This window comes from Octopus bimaculoides, chromosome 10 (assembly GCF_046866305.1).
Source record: "Octopus bimaculoides isolate indiv1 chromosome 10, ASM4686630v1, whole genome shotgun sequence".
NCBI lineage: Eukaryota > Metazoa > Mollusca > Cephalopoda > Octopoda > Octopodidae > Octopus > Octopus bimaculoides.
Genome location: NC_142937.1, coordinates 17961233 through 17981505, shown reverse-complemented (window position 1 = coordinate 17981505; position 20273 = coordinate 17961233). Strand labels below are relative to the sequence as shown.

The 20273-nt window shown below is 37.1% G+C and overlaps 1 protein-coding gene across 4 annotated transcripts in view; it reads right to left on the bottom strand.

Annotated features, from left to right (window-relative positions):
- The window catches only part of LOC106883981 (dynein axonemal heavy chain 7), a 138101-nt gene that overhangs the window by 19356 nt on the left and 98472 nt on the right, over nucleotides 1–20273 (bottom strand). For all 4 annotated transcript variants that reach the window (XM_089358436.1, XM_089358438.1, XM_089358437.1 and 1 more), the window contains exons 52-62: nucleotides 18991–19242; nucleotides 17305–17419; nucleotides 15716–15879; nucleotides 12783–12936; nucleotides 9461–9652; nucleotides 7899–8032; nucleotides 7264–7396; nucleotides 5676–5954; nucleotides 3962–4207; nucleotides 2313–2405; nucleotides 557–733 (exon numbers count right to left, since the gene is read on the bottom strand). In XM_089358436.1, the coding sequence (XP_089214562.1) occupies nucleotides 557–733; nucleotides 2313–2405; nucleotides 3962–4207; nucleotides 5676–5954; nucleotides 7264–7396; nucleotides 7899–8032; nucleotides 9461–9652; nucleotides 12783–12936; nucleotides 15716–15879; nucleotides 17305–17419; nucleotides 18991–19242 (1939 nt within the window). The remainder of the gene's footprint in view (nucleotides 1–556; nucleotides 734–2312; nucleotides 2406–3961; nucleotides 4208–5675; nucleotides 5955–7263; nucleotides 7397–7898; nucleotides 8033–9460; nucleotides 9653–12782; nucleotides 12937–15715; nucleotides 15880–17304; nucleotides 17420–18990; nucleotides 19243–20273) is intronic.

The window sequence follows — 20273 nt, the reverse complement described above, 5'->3', positions numbered from 1 at the left end:
CCAATGTCAACTACTTTACAGAATGTATTGGTGCATTTTTGTGGAACCAGTGTAAGTGAAGTTGCCAAGTAACTCATAAGACACGGAGTTGAGAAGCTAAGGTATAATAGAGGCTCAGGGAAAGGCATCTTGCTGTAGAAGAGATACAGGGCTACCCTGTATTATATAAGAGAAACACTATTGATAGTTCCAAGGCCTCCAAAACTGGTGGAAGACACAGAGACAGAAACCATGAATTATGGGTTGTCTTTAGACCAGAGACTTGGTCCAAATGCCAACAACAGAGAGGATTCTTATAAAGGCACATAATAATCAAATGGTACCATCTGGCAATTAAACCTGAACTATCAATTTTTCCATCTGAGGGTTAACTACAAGGTTTACTGAAAAATAATCTCAGCTGATTTTGCAATCACAGAAATATTTAATTTTACAGTAATTTTTTTTCTTTTTTATGGTTAGATGGAAATGATTGTTGCATAGACATGTTTGTTTTGTGTTTTTTTTAATGTCACAATACCTTTTTCCCTAAATTATGAAAAACAAAAGAACTCACCTGATCATCGGCAAACTTCAATAGCGCTGCCATAGGATCAGCTCCAGGGGACAAAATAAAAAGTAAGGGAGAACAGCAATTACTATCATTGAAAGAATTTGGAAGATCAAATGGAGGTGGTTCAATGTATTTCTTGCCAAGTTTCAAAGTAACAAAATCTTGTACAGCAGGAATCATCTGCAAAAGTAAAACCAGAAATACTTCAACTATGAAACGAAAATGATTCGCAATCAAAGACAGTCCATCCATGACTATCTATCTTTATTAGGGATATGAAGGATTACATTAGCCAATATGTCCTTTCTCTTATTCATAACAATAAGATGTGATTTGAGGGAGATTTAGCTGCTGTTTTTACCAGATTCAGCAACCATGTAAAGGCCCCCACATTGACTTGACTTACCCTGGGTAATCTTTGGTAGTTGCCCTATGACTTAATGGGTTACAGGACTTACCATCAATATAGTTATCTAAGAGAATTGGTTTCAAAACTAGGTTAAGGATGCAGGCTCATTGGGATTTTATTGTTTCCTATTTGACCAAAATTAACTTTTTTAAACAATTAGCAGAATCATTAGAGCATTGGACAGACTGCTTCACAGCATTTGTTCTGAGTCTCTACACTTTGAGTTCAAATCCTGCTGAGGTCAACTTTGCCCTTTATCATTCCATAGCTGATAAATAAAAATGTAGCAATCCAAAGTGGAGTTATTAGAATATCAGACCAGATGCCTTATGGTAATTGTTCCATCCCTCAGCACTCTGAGTTCAAATCTCACTGGGATCAACTTCTCCTTTCATCCTTTGATAAAAAGGGGTTGATAAAAAATAAGCACCAATCTAAAGGAATCGACTGGAAGAATTATAAGAACATTAGGTCAGATGCCTTGTGGTATTTGTTCCAGCTCTTTACTTTCTGAGTTCAAATCCCACCATGACCTAATTGGGTGGTGGGCTTAATCCATCACCCTGTTCAACACCATCACTTAGCATCTTAGGTGTCTGTAGCAGAGTCTATTCAGTTGGAAGCGTTTAGGCCAGGTTTCTGCTTTGATGATACTTTCCACCCTCTTCTCGCTAGCCTCGGAGGTCCTGTAATGGGTCATGGGACACTACCCTCCCTCCTCACAAAGAGATTAAAAAACATCTTGGGACAGCAAAGAACAACTACAAATAGTTTATAAGGATATTCCTTAAAATTGGTAGACATAAAAAGGATCGGAAACAAAAACATATCATCATCATCATCATCATTGTCATCATCTAACATCCGTCTTCCATGCTGGCATAGGTTGGATGGTTTGACAGGAGCTGGCAGACCAGAAAGCTGCACCAGGCCCCAATTATCTGTTTTTGAAGGGTTTCTATGGCAGGAAGCCCTTCCTAGTGCCAACCAGTTTACAGAGTATACTGGGTGTTTTTTATGTGGCACCAGTACAGGTGCCTCTCGCATGGCACCAGCACAGGTGCCTCTCGCATGGCACCAGCACAGGTGCCTCTCGCATGGCACCAGCACAGGTGCCTCTCGCATGGCACCAGCACAGGTGCTTATTAAGTGGCACCAGCATGAGTGCTTTTTACATGGCACCAGCCATGTGTGTATTATAGAAAGAAGTAGGGACTAATATTTCATGTGGGGGACTTACAAGTATTTTAGAAAGCAAATTATCATTCTTCTTGTCAAACAGTCACAAGTTGCTTTACTTTGGATACACTTCATCGTTTAGAAGTAATCTTAAACAAAATGCAAACCTACCTTGTCAGGTCTAAAACATCGTAGAATTAACATTTTCTGAAACTCCTTAAGTTTATCATTCCAATCGTTGGGCAAAGGTTCTTTCTGTGGATGCTGTTTATTGGGAAATCGGTAAAAATAAAATAACAAATTTTATTTTTGAATGACAATTTCTGCAGTGATGTTGTTGAAAAGGAAAGAGAGGAAAAGATCAAGTAAAATGCTTATCACTTCTTTCTGTTTTTTTTTTGTTTTTTTTTTTGAAAAGAAAATGTTGGATCTGAAAGGTTAGGTTTTCACATAGAGCATGCAGAACATGACAAGCTTGCCCCAGAAAAATCCTTTTCTAGATATTTTTTGTAGCTGGAAATTGTAGATATATAAGGATCAAGTGATGTGGAATGTCTCAGAAAGAACCAAGGCTTGTGTTGAAGACTCAGCTCACCAACAACTTACTGTTACTATACATCACAGTTATTTTGTATTTTCCACCCCAGGCCTTAAATATTTGTATACTATATTATACTCTTATGCACACACACACACACACACACACACGCACGCACACACACCCTTCTTTCCATGGGACTGTACATTCGATTAAGGTTATCTTCTTTACCTTCTCAGACCACAAAACTATGTCCAGCCTCAGGGTTGTCTGAATGACCTGGGAAACTGTAACCTTTCCCCGATGTCTACTTTCACATCCCATAGTTGGGCCTCTTGTAGTGAACTGCTTGTTCTTTTTGCTGTAGTTAATGGCTTTTCTCCTTCCCTCATAAACTTTTCTGTTGTTGTTTTCCCCTAACCTGTCGGTGTTTCTTACATCTCTTTTGCTCCAAGATCTAAGTGTTGTGTGTACCTTGTGATGGTACTACCTGCAACTCCTTTGGGTATGTGCTGTTTTACATCCTGAAAAGTTGCATACCAGGGTTCCCCTCCCTCCAACTAAGCCTACACAGCTGGTTCTTTTGTATACCCCGTTTGTGCAGGTTTGTTATCATACACTGTTTGGTGGAATTCTGGTTTCTGCAGCCCATATAACCCCGCGTAACCTTTTTTTATTTTTTTGGAATTTTCAGAAAATTTTTGTGAATTTGTGTTCTATACATGGGAATTTATACGATTATACAAAAATTTTGTGTGTAAGAGCAATTTAGCTGTTATTTTTAGCACATTTCACAACCATCTGATACCTTGCTTTATTACTCTGACGTGTATTGATATTTTTCAACATTTTTCTTCCCGTAAACACATTTAATGGAATGATGATGCACCCAAGGGTGCACCATTGTTGGGATTTAAGCAAAAAATTCATACTGTCTGTATTTTAAAGTCTCATTTAAAAGAAAAATTCAAAAAAGAGTGGAACTTTTAGAATTTATAAGGTGGGTGGGAGATGGATAAAAAGTTTTTTAAAATATTTCTTCTTTTTTTTTCAAAAGTGTAAATTCTTATGTGCAGAACACCAATTCACAAAAATTTTCTGAAAATTACCCAAAATAAAAAGGTCATGGAGGTAGGGGGGGGGGGGGGCAATTTTATATGGAGCTTAAACTGGAATTCCACCCACTACTCCACAGTAGGAAGGACACACATATACACACACACACAAGCAAACAGACAGATACAGCAATTATGTATACACAGCAAATAAATGGTTAACTTACAAGACTATCATAGATGACCTTCCATGGGTCACATTCCTTGGAAAACTTTAGTCGAATATTGCGGAAATGACTAAGTTCATCTAGTCGACAGATTTCATCCCATGACTCTGGTGGTAGCCAATCAGTTGGGTTGACATGTGGATTTTCTAAACCAATTCCTCCAGTTAATAAGAACCGATATTCCTCTTCATTAACTTCCTTTTTATGCTTTAAAATATTGGTACACAGCAAAAACGAGAACAGCAGCTGAAAGAAATAATATAAAATAGCAGATGTTTCAGAAGTAACAGAACAACAAAAAAAAAAATACACCAGCAAATAAAATGTACGTCAGTTCTTTAATGAAAAATTTAGAAGATACAATATTATTCAAATTATATGAGATGACTTAATAATTGGACATTATAGGGTAGAATGGGTAAATTGTCAAACAAAATACTTGATGGTATATGGTAAAAGGCCCTTCATATCCTGAGTTCAAATTCAGGCGAGATCTACTTAGTATTTTGTCTTTATAAGGTCAGTGAAGTAAATTGCAGAAGGTAAAAGTAAGTGCTGCAGTTAATCTGACTACACCAATGGCTGAAACCAGCAAAAGAATAAAAGGAAAACAGTTGTAAAGATTGTAAAACTTAATAGATTCACTGTTTCTTAGAAGTAGGACTCTCTGCCTTATCATAGAACAAACTAGTAACATTTAAAATACTAGATCATCATCATCATCATCGTTTAACGTCCGTTTTCCATACTGGCATGGGTTGGGCGGTTTGACTAAAGTCTGGAATGTTAGTGGCTGCACCAGGCTCCGATCTAATCTGGCAATGTTTCTACAGCTGGTTGCCCTTCCTAACACCAACTACTCTGAGTTTTAATGTCCTAGCTCCCTTTTGCTGTTTACAGCAGTGCTTGGAAGGAAGGTGTGTAGTGTGTGATCATCGCATTGACCATGACAGAGAAAGTTGAGCAGAGAATCTGCATCAAATTTTGCCAAAAGTTTGGTGATACCTGCTCAGAGGCCTACACAAAGTTTTCAAAAAGCTTTCATCGTTCTCAACACAATCAAGGAGACCTTGTGCAACTGAAACCCAAGTGTCTTTTTGGTCAACTGAAAGCAGTTTTGGCACAAATTTGGCAGACATGTGTCTCATACCCAAATCTTCAGTGATAATGGACTGAACTGAACCGTAACTAATCTGCACATCCCCTGATAACTCATGGATGGTAATTTGATGATTTCCCCTTACAGCTGCACACATGTCTGCAATGTTTTTCTCAGTTTGGCTGGTTGCAGGTCTCCCAGAATATTTACCAAAATTGACATTTTTTTCGGTCATCTTGAAACGTCTGAATCACTCATACATGTCCTGTTAATGTAGTTCTCAAGGAGATTCAACATGACATAGAGTGTGACAAGGCTGGCTCTTTCAATTACAGGTACGGCTAATTTTTGCCAGCTGAGTGGACTGGAGCAACAAGAAATAAAGTGTCTTGCTCAAGGACACAACACACAACCAGGAATTGAATGCAACACCGTAACTTCCTTACATCCACCTTAGGTGAATGTAGCCTCTACCAGGAAGGCTATCTGGCAGCAAAACAATGTTTTAAATAATGTAATCAAACAACCCATGCAAGGACGGAAAAACAGATGTAAAACAAACAAAAATATGCACGCCTAAAGTTTAACATATGTTATCTTTAAATTAATACATACCTTATCTTTTTCAAACAGAGACCGACAAATATTTACATAGAGAGAATAAGTGAAATGGGTATGCAGGTTTTCCAGTCGTACCGAGAGATTTTCGGATTGCTCAGCATTTTCAATTGACAAGAGGAATAGATTTATAAACCAGGTCAACGAATATTGGTACATAGGTTCAATATTGGCTAAGTCAGCAATAGAGAAAAATAAAATAGTCGAGTGAACAGAGATTTCTTCGTAGCTACTACGTGCAATGTCTAATTTTTTCTCAGTTTCTTCAGCAATTGCCTGGATGAAGATAAAAGAAAATAAAAGTAAAATAATGGAAAAAATATGAGAAAAGCCAAACACAAGGGAAAACAAATTTAATAAAATAGAATATTTTAAGATGTTTTATAAGAAAAAGGAAGGAAGTTTACAGATGAAGAGAAACAAAAGACAAGACGAAATATCTTAAAGCTTTAATCTGGTCTCATTAGGCACAGGTTTGAAACATGCTGGAATCAACTTCAATTCTCTCAGCATGAACACACCTGAGACCACCTGCAGTTCTCTGATATTACTTTCAGATTTAATACGATCTAAATGAAAGCCTTCCAACAAAATTTCAAACTAATTTATGTTCCAAAACATTCCAGCTTAATAAGGGCAAAGCCATTCTACTAAAGTCTTTGTTATTTTCCAAATGAATTGAAACAAAGGAAGTGTATTTCAGCAGGTAAATGATGACCAAAGGGTTATTTTTCATCCCTCTGAGATCAATAAAATAAATACCAGTAATATATTGGGTAAGGCAGTGAATTGGCAGGTGGGAGGTACATGGTTGCCCAGCCAGAGAGAGAGAGAGAGAGAGAGAGAGAGAGAGATGAATAATGAGGTCAAAAACAGGTGTGCTGCTGTAAAGGAGGATACATGGTTACCCAGCCTGAGGGAAGAGCAGGAGAAGGAGAGACAGAGTGAGAGACAGCAAGAGTGCAAGAAAGAGCAGGAGACAGATGGTGGCAAAATGCCGGGCATACTCAAAAGAGATGGGGATCAGATTATAAATGGGATGGTTGAGTAAAAGAAGAGAGAGATAGATGTTGGTAAATGCCAGGGCATATTCTTGAGGTACAGAGGTCATGATATAAGTGGTAGGGCAAAGCCAAAGAAGCATGAGTAGAGAATGGAGGGGGGGGATGCAGTGAGTGGTGAAAACCTGGGTATTTAGAGGGGGTCATGGAAACATTTCCAGTCATAAGGAAATATTACCTTGCTTGGAAAGAGGTAAGGGTTAGCAACAAGAAGAGCACCTGGTCCCCTAGAAATTCAATCTCAACAATTTCTGTCTGACCCATGCAAACAAGGAAAAGTGGATATTATGATGATGATGATGATGATGAGATATACACACATGCACATGCACACATGCATGCATACATACACATGCACACAAACACACACATGCATGTGTGCACATGTGCATGCACACACATGCATGCATACAGACATGTGCACACAAACACATACACACATGCACATGGACATGCATGCACACACACACACACACAAAACCAAGAAATGTGTGACCAATAAAACTCTCTGTGAATGAACTTACTTGCTTTTCTGATATTTCATCAGCTAAAGCTTTAGAAGAAGAGAGAACTTTAATAGCAGTTTCATCTTCCAGAATATTTCCTTCAGAGGTTGAGAGGACTTCAAGAATTTTGTCTTCAATTTCCTTAAGTTGCCTGTACACAATTGGAACAAATAAAAAGACAAAACACTAGTCACCTTTGAATTACTTTAGAACAAAAATTTCATTAAGCATCCTCATTACAAAAAATTAACTTTGTTATTGACAAAAAAGATCCTGATAATAATGAGGATGTTGATGGTGGTGGTGGTGTTATATTGCTCAAATTTAATTCTATTGAACTAAGTTTAGTGACTCTGCTTTATTTCATGCGTTCACCTTGTGTCCTTTTGGACTGCCTTCTAATTTGCATACTGGTTTGTTTCGTAAGTGGCATGATACTTTTTGCACGTGGATTTTTAAGTTCTGCTTTAATCAGCATGCATTTTTGAGTATATGTTGTGTTGTCTCCAAGTTGATAATTCAGTATTAAAACATAACAATGATGTTGATAATGGTACAATAATTATCAAAAAGACTCTTAATGAGTGGTTAACAAATCACCATCATCATCATCATCTAATCTGTAAAAACAAAAAATAAAAGACAATCCTGACTTTTTATTCTTGGCTCCTTGCTGAATGAGAGAGTTCTTCTCCTCTTCCAGTTCAGGTCTTTCTTTGGCAACCACAATTCCTTGCAGCTGGTCTTGCAGCCCTTCTTCGGTGATCATGAAGTTCAATAATGTCACCTACATTAGAAAGAAATCAGGTCAAAATGTTAATCATTCATTTTCTAATCATTATTACTAATTTTATAATACCAAGAAACCATATTACAAGGTGGTGCAGAAAAGTTTCTGGCTTTAAGGGTATCGTGAAAGGCCTGGTTGAAGACCCAAACTTCTGAATTCTTTTACAGAGTTTAGAAAAACTGAAGGACTGCTGCAATAAGTGTGTGAATCTGAGAGGGGGATATGTTAAATAAAATCATAATTAACTGATCCTCCTGTATTTTCTTTTACCCAAAACCAGGAACCTTTCAGCACCTATTCAGATCTATTCCTTTCAGTGATTACTCACTTGATAGAGGTCTTCTTGGCCAGACAAAACGATAATGATTTCTAATTTAAGCACAAGGCCAGCAAATTGGAAGGAAAGGAACCAGTTGATACCATTACCCCTTTGTCCTTGGCTGGTACTTTATTTCATTGACCCCAAAGGAATGAAAGGCAAAGATGACTTCAGCAGGATTTGAGCTCAGAATGTTTAGAGCCAGAAGAAATAATACATCTTTTTGTCTGACACTCTAATGATTTTGCCAAACAATAATGAATAAAATACAAAATCACTCACAATTATTATCGTCATTACTATCCTCATCAGCATCAGTTTAATGACCAGTTTTCCATGCCTGCATGTGATGGACAGAATTTGCTGAGGCAGACTTTTTTTTTGGTTGGATGCTCATCCTGTTGCCAACCCTCACCAGCTTCCAAGAAAAGAAATATTTCTCCCAGTCCAGGCATGTTTTCACAGAAGATTGAAAATGAAGGATACTGCTTATAAGATGGTGATGCTCCTTTACAGGGATCACACAATCTCAAGATAATAACACACACACAATCACACATACATATATACACACACAAACATATATACATATACACATACATACATACATACATATACACATACATATATACATACATACATACATACATTCATATATACACACATACACATGCACACACATACATACATATAAAGGTATACACAAACAAAATTCCCTTGCAAGACTTTGGTCAGTCCAGGGCTAAAGTAAAGACATTTGCCCAAGTTAACAGACAATGGGATTGAACCCTAAACTGCATGGATGGGAAGAGGAAACTTCTTAACCACAGAGCCACGTCTGCAGCTTTGTATTTAGCCAAAAAAGAAATAAAGAAAAAAAAAGAAAAGAAAAAGAAAAGGAAAAGTAAGAAGAGAAAAGAAAAAAGATTAAAACAGCCATCTGTGTATCATACTTAATGTGAAAACATCACAAAAGGCAAATTTACTGCAGTATTCATCCTGTGATAATAATCTCATGGACATGCTGTGTTTTAAATAAAACACATCAGTAGGAGATATAAAATATAATACATAGATGGCTATTAAAAAAAGGTGTTATATTTTACCTTTACAGAAGTTTCTGGCATATAGTGGGGGTTCCTCAATTTTGTTGTCATGTAGAACTTGAAATCATTGCTGTATTCAATAGTGCTGTCACCCAGACGGATACACAATGTACCACCTTGTTTAAATGTCTGCTTCAGTAGAAGGGGCTCAAGCATTGGGTCGATTTCTTCACCAATATTTTCCACTAAAACCTGACCATTAAAGAAATTACAAATGAGCAACAAAAAAAAAAATGAAGCAAACAATTGAAAACATGCTCCTTCTAAAGTATCGGGCATGGTAAGTCCACATTACTCTATAAGGAGCAGAGAGCGGATCTATTTTTAAACGGGGGTCACAGTATTTTCTTAACGAAACACTTTGAAACTTGGAACACTGATAGAATGTCATATAAAACATCTTTTTCTCTTAGTCTTCTTAAAAAAAAAGAAATCCCTAAGTTATTCCATGTTAAAGTTGTCGTATATCTGTAATTTCAACCAATCACTGACATCCATTCAGCCGATATACATTAAGTGCCGACTACATAAACAAACGATTCTGAAACAATTCTATCGGTGATAAAATTATTATTTCCTTGTCAAAAAATGGCTGAAGCATATTGGCAGTAGCTAATAAACCTTTCTAAGGTTAGGGTTAGGGTAAAACAGCAAATTTAAAAAGAAAAAAGCAAATAAAACGAAGAAAAAAAAAAAGAAAATGAAAAAAGCAAATTGCCTCTCTGCAAATGTCAGAAGCTATGGAGATTAAATACGCTTTACACCACTTAATCAGCCAAAGGAGTAAATGTAAACAACTGAATACTTGTCAGTGATTGGTTGAAATTATCGAAATAAGACAATTTTTTACATGAAATAAATTCGAATACAAAAATATTTTTCTGTTCTATAACACAAAATAGATAAGTATACGAAGTTTGAAAGTCTTTCGGTACCAAAAACACTACGTAAAACATTAATGAAAACTGTGGCCCCCGTTTTAAAATAGATCCCAGAGAGTGAGTTTCCCCAGTTTCTCTGATGTATATATTCCCCCCTGGATGGAATACCAGTCTGTTGCAAGACTACTCATTTTTACCAGGTAAAGTGGACTGGAGTAACATGAAATGAAGTGTTTTACTCAAGAACACAATACCTCACCCAGTCCAGGAATCAAAACCATAAGCTTATGATCAAAGAGTCCAATACCCTAACCACTAAGCTATGCACCTCCACAAAATACCAGGCACTCCATATATCTCCTGTACTGCAAGAAACTTTGTTGCTTGGCAAGACTAAAGAGTCTTTTTGGTGCTACCTTGTCTTTGCTCAATTCATCAAACATTTTATCAAGGCACTAGCACTAATGAGGTCACACTGTAAGCTTGTAGCCAGACTCAAAGAGCCCACACTAGTCTAAGAGAGAGAGAATAAAAGAAAGGGTGATGAAAGAAGTTGAAGTTGTGTTGTGAGATAGAGAGAAAGAGAAAGTATGAAAGGAGAAACAGATATATTGGTGTGAGGGGGTGGCAGAGGGGAGAGTAACAGAGGAGTGAGAAGTAATAGAATGGAAACTGATGGAAGTTGTAGTGGCAGGGGTTTTTTGGAAGGGAGATGGACAATGGCAACAAGTTGTTTGATAGAATAGAGAGTGCATGATTGATGAATTGTTGTAGTGATGAGTGAAGGTGGGAGAAAAGTGATGTCAATTATAATTCACTTGAGAGGAGGAGGAGAAGGGAGAAGAAAAGATGACTAAACAGCAGAAATATCATGGTGGTGGTGGTGGTGGTGGTGGTGGTGGGAAGAAAGATCCCTTATTTCACAAAGGATTGAGATGAGAGAGAGAGAGAGAGAGAGAGATAGAGAGAGAGAAAGAGAGAGAGAGAGAGAGAGAGAGAGAAAGAATGAAAGAAAGAAAGAAAGAGAGAACACTAAGTGATAAGGATGGTACTGTGTGTTGAATAGACTGAGATTCAGTGTTATCTCACGTTATATAGGTGACAGGGTACAGAAAATATGAGAGGGTGGGATAGCTTGAGAGAGAAAGAGAGAGAGAGAAAGACAGAAATAAGATAGTGTCAAGGGACAAAGGAGCTGCAGAGAGAGAGAGACAATGAAAGATAGGTAGGAAGAAGTTATAAATGGGTGGGAGGAAGAGTGTAGTAGAGAGAGCATTCCAGCTTCCATCACTCCTTCCATTTTGATATTCTCATGTTTGTATGGAAGTACAGGTCCACTCCAGTTGTGCATGTTACCAATTGTTGCACTTTGCTATCTCATTTGTGAGACTCAACAGCTTGAGATCAGTCTTCACAACTGTATTCCCTGTCTTTCTATGTTCCAACCACTTTGAGGACTTGGCACTTTTGTTAAACATGATGTCCTCACCCTTTACACATCATTCACCCATATCAGTGCTGGCTTCTCTTTTGCATCTGATACCTTCAATATCCAGCTTTTTCTCTTGGCTCATTCAATTCTGAAGTTTGGAAAAATCCAAAGTTTTATGATAATAATAATATCAGGCCATTAAGAATGAAATGTCCAATTTTCTTATGCACCAAGTTTGACAGCCGTTAACTCTAATGTTTTATCCTGACAGTTACATCATCACTTTTTGAAATGAAATTCATGGTGTCTGATTATATTGTGAGTTTTCTCTTGTAAATCAATTTTTGTGAACCTATGAATAGATAAAAAATTCATGTTGTTTATGAATATGAGTTCCATCATGGAACTAATGCATCCCAGACAGCTCAAAACATCAATGAGCTGTTTGGTGAAGATGTGGTGAATGAGTGCACTGTATGTCAATGGTTTGAGAAGTTCTGGTCTGGTGACTTTACTCTTGAAAATCAGCCCTGTGGTAGACCTGAAATCCAGTAGGACTGAAAACAAGACCTGTCAAAAGGAATGATGAACTAAGTGATAAGTTTAATGACTATTTAGCAATAGCATGGACCCATAATTCCATATAGGTGTCCGACATGCTGGAAGACCACTAGGAGTGAGGCCCCCTTTATCTTTTGTTAAAGCATGACCCTAGAACCTGCTTCAAACCCAGGCTATGTCTGCTCTGGTAATTGGTAGAGGCTTGGTCTGTGAATCCTCTGTGATGATCAACGATTGACTGCAAGATGAGCTGCTATGGATCACATTATCCCAAAGTGTGTATGCATGGGACCAGGGAACACGAGTGAATTTGTTTTTCCACTGTAACTCTGAACATGAGTGAATTCATTGTTTAAAGCTTGTTCAACCCATCCCAGGTGAATGCCACCATAAGTACAAGAAAGTAAGTCTGGCTCAGTATCTCAAGGAATAGAAAAACTCCACTTACAGGTGTTCCAAATTGAATACAATTCTCAAGAGTTCTGTTGAAATCTGAGTCACTGGTTTTAACAACACTTAAATTGTTTGCCTTTTCCATATTTTTAATCCATTTGTTAGCTTGTCCTTGAGGGTCTATCATTAATGGCCACCGTCGAGCATTACTGCAATGAAAAGAGGACATCTTAAATGATTGCAGTGAAAGTAAACATAAGGATATGTGAAGAAAAAAATTAATCAACAAGGGAATGACTTCATGTGGTCACTCGACAGGCTAGAAGCAATGGCCTAATGTTCCTCAAATTACACACCAAGATAAAAAAAAAAGAAAATGAACAACATCATTATCATCATTTAATGTCCATCTTCCATGCTGGCATGGGTTGGACTTATTCGATATATATAATGCAGAATAAACTATTTCAGCGATAAGATGGGATAATCAGGCTGGAATGCCATCTGTCATAGTTTTGCTCAATCAGGTTTGACCTGGGGTTAAACAACATCAACAACAATATGAGAGATACAGATATTTCAAACATGAAGGATTGTGTGAACTCTTGAACCTTTGATTGGTGACTTTCACTTTATGGAAATGTTTTAAAACAACCCCCTAGTCTATGAGTGCTGCCCTTCAGCAGTCTCCTTTGTTGCAAGCAATCAATGCAGAACTGTGATTTGAGGATAACCTAATTTCATGACAGATAGCTTTCTTCAACAGAGACCTATGAATCATAATCCACTCCAACATACCATTAACCTCAGCTTCCACAAAAAGTCATGGCCACTCCTTTTTCTCTTTGGATGAAAATTCACAAAAAAGGAAAACAAAATTACCTCTGCACTTGAATTAGTTTCCCCACATTCTTCTTGCTTCTCTGTCATTGCTTCATACTTTGAAGCAGATAACATCATTTGTACTTCTGCATTCAGACCTCATCCAAACACAACATCAACGACTTTTGGTAACAGTGTACTTGTTCCACAAAAGTAAACTTGAAGAAGACTTCTTGCATTTACTCGAGGGATAATTGGCAACGTAATCTTACTTAACAGCCCCAAAACACACACAGTATACAGACTAAGAAAACTTACCAGCATCACTTTTTACATGGTCACTCAACCTGCATCCAATCTCCCAAAAAATAAACCCTACCATCTTAAAAAAATAAGGTGGTACACATTGAATAATGTCATCCTAGAAATAAAAAGGTTGGAAAAAAAATATGGGTCTCTACATGACCCCTTAGCTAACTAGAAACAGTAGCCTAACATTCTGCAAATCTTCTTTCATAAGTGCAGGTATGGCTGTGTGATAAGAAACTTGCTTCCCATCCACATGGTTCAGGGTTCAGTCCCATTGCCTGATATCTTGGGCAAGTGTCTTCTACTATTGCCCTAAGCTGACCGAAGCCTTGTGAGTGGATTTGTAAACTGAAACTGAAAGAAGCCTGTCATGTGTTTCTGTCTGTCTGTCTTGTGTCTGTGTCTGTCCTCCACCAACACTTGTCAACTAGTATTGGTTTGTTTACATCCACGTAACTAAGCAGTTAAGCAAAAGTGAGCGATGGAATAAATACCAGGCTTTACAAAAAATAACTACTGAGGTCAAATTCTTCAATGAGGTGCCCCATCATGGCCACAGTCTAATGACCGAAACAAGTGAAAAACAACTTGCTGACCTTGGGCCAAAACTTGTAAACGATTATGTAACAACAGAACCAATATGAGAGTCTCTGGACAATTTGCTAGAAAAAGCAGCAATATTTTCCTCAAAACACACTTCACTGTTCTAAAAATGGGAAGGCACCTTGGATGACATAATAATGTCTTAAAATAAAGATGGGAAGGTCAAGGATGGAACAACTTTGATTATGAGTTTGTTACATAAGATTTGAACTAAACGCTAAATATCAGCAACAGGACACTTTAGTGCACTCTCTTTTTCTCTCTCTCTCTCTCTCCCCCCTCTTTCCCCATCTCTCACCCTCCCTCCCTCTCTCCCTCTCTCTCTCAGTCACCACAATAGAAATTTTAAGCTAGTTTGGAAATGGAAGCACTCTTGTTTAGTCTTAAAGACATTGATTTTGGTTAATCTTAATCTTTTAAGTGTTGTAAGACAAATCTGCTTATAAAAATGTTCCATAATCAATAAACATTATTGATCAATTTTCTTTAAACCAAATATAATCTCTCTCTCTCTCTCTCTCTCTCTCTCTCTCTCTCTCTCTCCTACTTCTTTGCTGCTGGATTTAGATAGTCTGGTATAAATGCAGAATTGTGTCACTGCTGTATCTATTTAACACCAGGTTAACCCTGAACAGACAGATCTATGACCAAAGACCCTCCAGTCGTGACCATCACGTCTTTCTTTCAGACATAGTATATCTAGAACTACGCTCATCCAGTGTTTTCTTGGCCCCACACTTTTTGCTGTTAAGTGGCAGTGGTTGTATTTTAAAAATAGATTTGGTTGCTATTTTTAGCAACTCAAGCAACCACATAAAGGTTAACACTGTTTTCTTTTTAACCTCATGAGGCTTAAATAATCACAGCAGGAACATGGTTCAAACGATTCTAAAGAATCAGTCTTTGCTGACAACAATCAAAGTCATCAGCAGTGATGATGCTGTTCTTGACCTTTGACACTCACATCAGCATCATCATCATTGTCAAAATGTCTATGTCCATTTGTTCCATGCTGATATGAATTGGACGAGGACTTACTGAGGAAGTCTTCTCTGGCCAAATACCCTTCCTGTTGCCAACCTTTACTTGTTTTTCAAGTATAAATACCTATGACCAGAATGATGAAAAAGCAATTACTACCTTGGTAGAATTTGAACTTTGAATGTAAAGATCCACACATTTTATCCAGTGCTCTAACACTTCTGTCAATCCATCACTCTAGGAAAATCAATAAATAATAATTTTGGTTCTCACGTAATTATGATGGCATTTTCAATAGAAAATGTATCAGTTGGTAGACCATTGATATTCCATTCACGGATCTTCACTGGCTCTCCCAGCGTGTGTACCAAAGAGAATTCATCAGTGCAAGGGACTCCACTTTCTTTGATTTCTTTCACCCAATAATGGATTTGATCCTGAAGACACACACACAAAAAGAAAACAAAATAGATAAAAATAAAAAATGAAAAAACTGCAGAGAGCAAGAAAAAAATTAATTAAAACAAAAGGATAAAAACACAAAGAATTATTTTCATCCTCAAATCTATCACCACTGTTATCAATGACCCAATCAACAAACCAACAAAAGAACCTCTACATGGTCACTCAATCTACAAGAAATAACAGCCAAATCTCCTACACATCACATACTACCATTTAAAATAAAAGATGTGACACAGTGGATAATGAAGTTGATGTTATGCAATTCTGAAAAAGAATCACTGGATGGTTAAATGCATATTGATTATATGTTGTCTACTCAAGTATCACAAACTCAAGACCCTATCGCAACATCAACATCTCTATAATTATCATTACCATCATCATCACAATCACTATCACTACTACCATATTGAGGCTATTACCAACATTATCTTCCTCATAAACCACTGTTGTTAGTTTCAAAAGTTCAACAAAATTCATCTCAATTTTCTTCTAAGCCTAAAAAGTAAATTCTTTGTGCAATTAATTCTTAATTTCTTGAAATTATCTCCCCTTTCCTTTGAGAGCTACAAACAACTACTCTCAGGTTTCTGTTTTCTTCTACAATCAAAAAATCCTATTGAAAATTTCTTTTGTATACCTCATTCAGTGGGTCAATACCCACCTGAATTATCCGCATTCCTGTCATGGGACTCACTTAATTCCTTTATCTTATGTTTTGTAACTTATGTAAATTATACTGGCCAGTGAAGGCACATATCCTAGTGGTTAGGGTGTTTCACTGACAATGTATTGGCCAGCTGGAGGTTGCAGTCATAATTGTGCTTATGTGTACATGTTTAGGAGTGAAAAATAAAATGAGAACTGCCCCACCTCCCTGAGGCAATTAGCTTAATTTTACTACTTCACTGAGATTACATCAACACCATTATCAGCCTCCTTTAACATCCATTTTCCATATTGGCATAGGTTGGATGGGTTGACCAAAGTTGGGAAGCTGGGAAGCTACACCAGCTTTCAGTCTGATTTGGCTTGGTTTCTATGGCTTGATGCCCTTCCTAACAACCAACAACTTTACAGTGTGTGCTGGGTGCTTTTAACATGCCACCAGCACAAGTGCATTTATGTGACACCAGCATGAGTACCCATTACATGACACCAGCATGAGTGCTTTCTATGTGACCCTGGCACAGGCATGAGTGCTTATCATGTGGCACTGGCACAAGTGGTTTTTATGAAGCACTAACACAGTACATATAATGGAATTAAAATTTAGTCAATGATTATAAACACTATTGTTTTCTGTGTGTGAATGCTCTTTCTTCAGAGGCTCACAAACAAATCAGTTACAATCAGATTCTAACAGAGGGTGTATCAGTGAAAACATGATTACTTACAAGTCTATAAGCTGACGTGAAGGCTCCCAAGTAAGCAACAACACCAGCTGATATCAAAACATCACCTGTTAGATTTGTATACTGGACAGCAAGATTCTCAGCAGCAATATTCCATCTGAAATAGTTACCTTATATGAATAACACTGATGTAAGTGCTAAAAACACTATCAAACTATCTCTCCCACTCAGTACAGGCAAACATAATAAAAAAAAATAAAAACAAATACATACATAAATAACTGTAACATTAACAGCCTGAGTAACCCTATCCACCCCACCCCCAAAGAAACTATTGTGCACAACATCAATAATTCTTTATAATCCTTTCTAATTTTGGCACAAGGTCTGAAATTATGAGGGGAAGGGGAAGCTGATTACATCAATCCCTATGCTGAACAAGTATTTTATTGAACCTGAGAGGATGAAAGGCAAAGTTTATCTCAGTAGTATTTGAACTCAAAATGTAAAGAGCAAATAAAAATGTCTCTAAGCATTTTGTCCAGTGTGGTAATGATTTTGCTAGCTCGTCACCTTTAATAATACCAATAATAAGAGTAGAGGAACATCAAGTGCTGAGTTTTATCAGATTAAGTCCTTCATCATTATGCATGTACCTCTGTTGTGGCCAGCGCTAGAATTAACAGACATTGAGATATAAACTGGACAAGTGAGGCGAGGAGTACAGTATGCCAAGACAGTCACACTGCACCTCATCAGACTTTTCCACTGCATGTTGGAATATGCATCACTGCATACTAGCAATCGGAAAGACAGAGAGAGAAGAAAAAGATAGCAAGACTGTGGCCCAGAGGCTGGCATGTGTCCATATATGAAGAAATACCAATTATAATAGCATACCTATCACCAAGGTTACGAAATTAATTCGGTGAAAGAACCTAAATATTTTATAGGCAGTGAGAGATATAAAATGGTTGAAATTAAGAGCATTGATATTTATTAAATGCAATGCCTTCTTTATATTCCAGGATAAAAGAAGAAAGTAACACCTCAGTTTTCACCCTTTAAGACCTAATTGCAATTAAATAAATAAGGGAGGAAGGGAGGGGCAGCCAGGAATGTAGCCCAAATTAATCCAAAGGACCCAATGATATGATATTACCATGACAGCTACCACTACCACCACCACGGCTGCCACTTTCTCATCTGTCATCTCTCCCATGATCATAATTTCCTCTGCTCTTTGTCAAAGTCCTCATCATTTCTCTGTTGAGCTTCCTGTTAGTCATCCATCTTTTCTATTCTAATAGATTCTTTCCTTGACCTGCTGCTCTCCGGAACTCATTGCCATCATTTTTTCCTCTGATCTATAATATTCAGTCCTTTAAACTTTGAATGTATAGGCCCTTCTTTTCCTTCTTTAGAGTCCCTTACATTATAGCAGCCTCAAACCTTGTTTGGGACAAAACTGTATAAAAAACAAAAGCATATCCAGCTGCTTTGTTCAATAACTTCATAAAATCTTTTCTGTTTTGGCTACCATCACCCATTAATCTGCTTTCATTTACCAGTTCTTTTACACAAGAATTACGTAAAAGCTAAAATTTTCCAAATGATACAAACTCAGTTTCTACAACATACTTGCAAGTATGCATGCACACACAAACACAAATCTAAAGTTAAGTTCAAAGTAATTTTTATATTATAAACTCCATTCAAAAGCATTACCTATCTTTTTCTCCTCCCAGGCCACCAATCAACTGCTCTGCTCTTTCCAGCTTTTTTGTGCACAAATCTACTTGGTTTTCCAAGTCTGCTTTCTTCTGTTTATTATTTTCCATTTGCTGGTTTAACTTATCGAGTCTGTCCTGTACAGCTTTTAATGAAGCCCTCTTTTTATCCAAAGATTCTTTGGCAAGTCTAAGGTCTTCTTCAGCTTTCTTAAGCGTTTCTATTTTGGGAGCAACTTCTTTGATAACTCTGCAGAAAAAGAAGAAAGCAGTTAAATAAAAAAATAAGAACTCAACAATATTCTTTTCTGCTCTAGGCTCGAAATTTTTTTTGGGAGGGTGAGGGGGGGGCAGTCGATTAAATCAATCCCAGTATGCAACTGGTATTCAATTTATCAAACCTGAAAAGAATGAAAGGCAAAGTCAACCTTGGCGAAATTTGAACTCAGAACATAAAGACAGATGAAATACCACTAAGCATTTCGTTTGGCATGCTAACATTTCTGCCAGCTCACCAACTTTGAACTCCAAATAATATTAATCTGCAAATAGTATTTATTTGAACTGTATTTAATCCTTTTAACACAAACCCACCTGACACCTACCCTGGTTCTATAATACAAACTCCCTGTTTTAAAGGGATTTAGACTAAAACCTTCCACCAAAGTTGCATGTTAATCTATGTTCTAAACACCAGCTTAATAATGAAAAAGTTATTTTACAAAATTCTTTGTTATTTTCAAAATTAATTAAAACAAAGGCAATGTATTTTAGCAAAAAATACCATGACAAATGGATTAATCCTTCTAATGCTAATCTGCCTAAATCCACTCCTGGTTAATGATCCCGTTTTAAAGCATTCTGGTATGGCTATGACATTAAGAAGTTTGCTTTCCAGTCATATGGTTTCAGGTTTTGTCACACTACATGACACCTTGGGGCAAGTGTCTTCTACTATAGCCCTGGGTTGATCAAAGCCTTGTGGTGGTAATGATGGTATCTTTCAGTTATTTTCATGTGTTTTTTCACCAAATATATATATTCTTAGGTTATAATAAATGACCTGTCACAAATAACTCATGCTGGATTGATCAATTTTTTTTTTCTTTTCTATATAACTGTCACAAGAAAGTAGGGGCAGCATCCCTGTTCTTTATGCCTTCAAAACTTGTAGGAGAGGATGAGGAGGATGTAAGAAACCCTATTGGAGTAGAAAGTAGCAAATCACATTTTGACTGCTTGCTATCAAAGGAAACTCCCCTAAAGACACCCAAGGATTAA